This window comes from Toxotes jaculatrix, chromosome 17 (assembly GCF_017976425.1).
Source record: "Toxotes jaculatrix isolate fToxJac2 chromosome 17, fToxJac2.pri, whole genome shotgun sequence".
NCBI lineage: Eukaryota > Metazoa > Chordata > Actinopteri > Toxotidae > Toxotes > Toxotes jaculatrix.
The window spans coordinates 22072674-22077015 of NC_054410.1; the positions used below are offsets into that span (position 1 = coordinate 22072674).

Genomic DNA, 4342 nt, shown 5'->3' on the forward strand with positions numbered 1-4342 from the left:
CTTAGAAAATGTACTTTAAGCTTATAAAGTCCATGTTACAGAAACAAACAGATCCTCTGAGGAGAATGCTCCATAATCCAGTGGTTCTGCACAGTCTAAAAAATTCAACCAACACATGGAATGATGTCCACATTGAAAAAAAAAAAAAAAAAAAAGATACAATTCCTTCCTGGTTGGTATTCTAAGGTGCTTCAAATCCAAAACAGACTGGGCTTCGGGCTGTTTTGCCCACAGACCGATCGCTGATACAGTTTCTCCCAGCCGGGCTGTGGAACTCAGCTCCCGTGGACATGACGTTTAGCCTTGGCTCATCACTTCTTCATGATAGAGGAGATATCCAGAAACATGCTCTGAGAAAGACAAGGAGACACAAAACACACTTTTAGTTTCAATCTTTTTTACTCACTCATTCATGATTTCACACACACATTTCTCTAAAAGCTAAAGGTGGAATTTCACATGTGGGAACGACACAGAGGAGGATGACTAAATCCTTTATGGCCACTCGTTTCACAATGACTTTATGGAGGATGAACAATGCGCCAATTTATAAACTCTTCAGTAAAATCATTACTGATGCTTATTTACACATCATCATTGGTTTATTTGTCTCACCATTGTTTGTGAGTTGGCCATATAACACACACACACACACACACACACACACACACACACACACACACACACACACACACACATATATGGCAGGTATCACACATAAAACAGATGTGTAGGAGCAGCTGTGGATGCAGATGAATTGAAGTATTTCCAAAATCTGCAGCGTTGTCTTCAACATGTGTTAGATGTTAAACTGATATGTTTAATGCTATTTTCAGTTCATTCCATTCCAAAACAATCTGAGCATGAATTACTGATTAATGTTCAAAGTTGATTCATTTGAAAACATGATTTTGATTCTGTATCTTTCTCTGTTTGTTTAAGATTAGTTAGACCTGTAACTGTATCTAATTATACATTTGAATGTTTTTTTTTTTTTTTTAATAATTCAAATTTGTGCTCAAAGGTCCATCTGACAATAATATTTACCATTAATATATATACAATATTTTTGTTTTGGTATTATCTTAGATGATGTCTTAACATTTTCATATTTTCCTGGTTTTAATATTCATCTCATTTTATTCACTTCTACTAAAACTATCACTGAAAACTTCTCGTGGATTGTCGTGGGTCGTGCCTCTTCCTTATTGTTTGTCTGCTGAGTGTTTCCACTGACCATCATCAGAGGCTGAATGGACAGTGTCTAATAATAAACCTTGTTTTGGCCGAATGTGATAATTTAGTGGACAAAATAGTGAACTTCCTTATTCTACCAGTGGGAAAGCTGCAGGGAGACTTCATTTGTTTTGGTTTCTTTGCTAATATACCAACAGATGCTTCATGTTTTATGTGTATAAATATAACTGATACAGATTATTATGCTCCAGACAGCAATGGCAGATGAAGCCCAGACGTCTGTGGCCGACTCTGGACCAGTGAAGAACGTGATTCAGACACAAGAGACAGTCTCTTCTCTTTACTTGCCATTGACATCCTCCGGCCTCCGGCAGGCGGCATCATGGGCATGTCTCCCTGCAGGGAGCCTAATTCGTCAGACTCCTCTGAGGTATGTAACGAAGGGCTCGTGGAGCCGCTGATGGAGGACAAGCTCTCAGAGGGTGGCCTCATCATGAAGCTGGTCTTTCTGGGGTTGGGGATCAGGACCTCGCTCGCCATTGACTCCCTTCGCTCATCTTCATCAAGGTCTCTGATAGTGCTGGGCCTGAAGGTGCTGCTGGACAGGAGAGCCTCCAGGTGGCTGGGGTGAGGGTGTTCTCCCTCATTGGTTTCCTCTGGTTGGCTTGTTGCACTTCCCTCCGCATTGGACACAGCTGTATCCCAGGGTGGATGGTGGTCCACCACGGCCATGTGGGCCTCTGGACCTTCATGGGTTTGGGGGGCTTGCATTGCACAGTTCTGGCCAGGCCTGGGTAGCATCCTAGGTTGCAGGCAGATATAGCTGGTCTGATTGTGTCCCAGATGAGCCAAGCTGTTGTGTCTGGGTGCATCCTGGTTGGCTTTGAGCCCGCTGCTGTAATGAGGAGGCTTCATGTCCGCCTCTGGAATCACTTTGAAGGTCTGAGTCAAAGGCCCATTGTGAGGTGATAAATTGCTCATTACACAAAGGGCTGGTAAAGACGCCTTCTTCTTGGACTTGTAAATCAAACTGTCGTCTTCCGTGAACCTCTCTCCGTACAGCGTCTGTTTGATTTTCCTCATGCCCAGGTGAGATATTTCCAGGATGTTGAGGAAAAGGGACACACCAGCAATGGCAATCATGAAGACCATGAAAATGGTCTTTTCCGTGGGTCTGGAGATGTAACAGTCTACACTGTTGGGGCAAGGCAACCTCTCACACTTATAGAGTGGCTCCAGTTGGATACCATAGAGTATATACTGGCCCAGGATGAAGCAGACCTCCACCAGAGAGCGTGTTAGGATATGGATGATGTAGGTTCTCAACAGAGAGCCTCTGAGAGGAGCCTTTTTCACCCTCCTCTGCTCATCTAGCCTCCTCAGCTCCCTCTCCATGCGCTTGTGTTCATCCAACGCCAACTCAGCCTCGTCCAGCTCCTCCTTCAACTGCGCCCGTCTGCGGTGGCGCTCCTTCTCCAGCGCTCGGATGCAGTAGAGGGCATGGCCCATGTAGACCAGTGAGGGCGCAGACACGAAGATGACCTGCAGGACCCAGAAGCGAATGAGGGAGATGGGGAAGGCACGGTCGTAGCACACTGCCTTACAGCCCGGCTGGTCTGTGTTGCAAACAAACTCGGACTGCTCGTCGTCCCACACGTCCTCGGCGGCCGCTCCCAGGATCAGCATGCGGAAGATGAAGAGTATGGTAAGCCAGATCTTGCCCACGATGGTGGAATGAATGTGAACCTCTTCTAGGATGCTGCCCAGCAGGTTCCAGTCACCCATGGTCAGCTTCTCACCACTTCACTGCCACATGTCCTCAAACTGCGGAGACACAGAATGCATGGAAAGATTATGAGAACATGGACTCTTGGTTAGAGACAGGTAAAAGGACCTACACCCAGTCCACATAGGCATGCAGCATGCAGTGCTGTCATGGGACAAAAGAAAAGCAGACCACATGTTAGATAAGTCTTCCTTTTAAAGGTTTAAATGAAGGCCAAAGTGAGGGTTTTTGTAGCTCAGGCCAGTGATGTTGCAGCGGTCCAAGATGAGGACAGTGTTATCAGAACTGGAAGAATCAGTTGCCAAATTCCAGTTTAAATAAAATCCCAGTTAACCTTAACAGAATAAGGTTGGTCTTACTGTTTATTTTTAAAATCCCATGTAAATACCCACACTGATAATGTGTTAATGCTTCTTTTAATTCTTTCTGACCTCCTTACCCTGTCTGTGGCTCTTGGTCTCAGCCCCTGTTGTTCCTATTGAAAATGTAAATCTTTGAAATAATCAATAGTTTTACTTAAAAAGAAAAATGTTTAGTCATTTACTCTAACAGCTGACCACTGTAGTTTCTAGCAAAGGTTACTCAGAAAAGAGGAAACAGTGAATTTGTTGGGGACTATATTCAGTGGCAGATCAATCCACATTTGGTGCTGTGGTGAGTATTTCTGGCAGCAGGATTGTGTCTGTGGGATTGAGTCAAAATAAACTACAGTGTGTGTGTGTGTGTGTTTGAGGTAATGGAGGAACATGTCCCCTGCACAGAGGGACAGGATCCATCAGGTTGTGGATACACACACGATACTTGGTAGTAGACCCTTGTTTGAAAAGAAGATAACTCAGCTCCAACCATTTTATCATGCCGCTGATGGTTGAACCACGGGGGGGGGGGGGGGGGGGGGGGGGGGGGGATTAGGCATTCCAGCGTGCGATGGAAACAAGCGTGTGGTCGTCCTGTTTTCAAACATGTCATTGCCACGACCTGCACCTGATTTCTGGTCAAAAGTCAAGTTAAGCTGTGTAATGCCATAGAAACAACATGCTAATTCTGTTTCATTGTGGATTTTCCCTTCTGTGAATATGCAAAAATAAAAATGTGTGATCTGGTTTTCTGGGAACGTCAGAAACTCAGCTGGAACCCATCTCCGTCTTTTTTATAATAACAATGACAAATAGAAGTTTAACATTTAGAAAACGGCACTAATGTGTCGCACACTTTTGGGAGCATGACATAACAGCAAATGACTCCGTTCAATGAATCAACCATTTGAGCAGCACTTACAGATCACTGGTATGGGTTTCCTCTTTGCCTCTCGATGCTCTTCATCATGTTCCTGGGAAATGACAGTGTCTGTGTGGCTAA

The 4342-nt window shown here is 44.6% G+C and overlaps 1 protein-coding gene across 1 annotated transcript; it reads right to left on the reverse strand.

Moving 5' to 3' along the window:
• Positions 1–311: 311 nt before the first annotated feature.
• On the reverse strand, positions 312–2982 carry gja10a (gap junction protein alpha 10 a). Its single transcript, XM_041060624.1, has 2 exons — positions 1546–2982; positions 312–350 (listed from the first exon to the last, which is right to left on the reverse strand). The coding sequence occupies exons 1-2, from the start codon at positions 2980–2982 to the stop codon at positions 312–314; spliced, it is 1476 nt and encodes a 491-aa protein (XP_040916558.1).
• Positions 2983–4342: the final 1360 nt, after the last annotated feature.

Coding starts and splice junctions, on each gene's coding strand:
- gja10a (XM_041060624.1), bottom strand. CDS start 2,982: ATGGGTGACTGGAACCTGCTGGGCAGCATCCTAGAAGAGGTTCACATT. Junction 351..1,545: donor GAGGCCGGAGGATGTCAATG/GCAAGTAAAGAG, acceptor TGTCTTTCTCAG/AGCATGTTTCTGGATATCTC.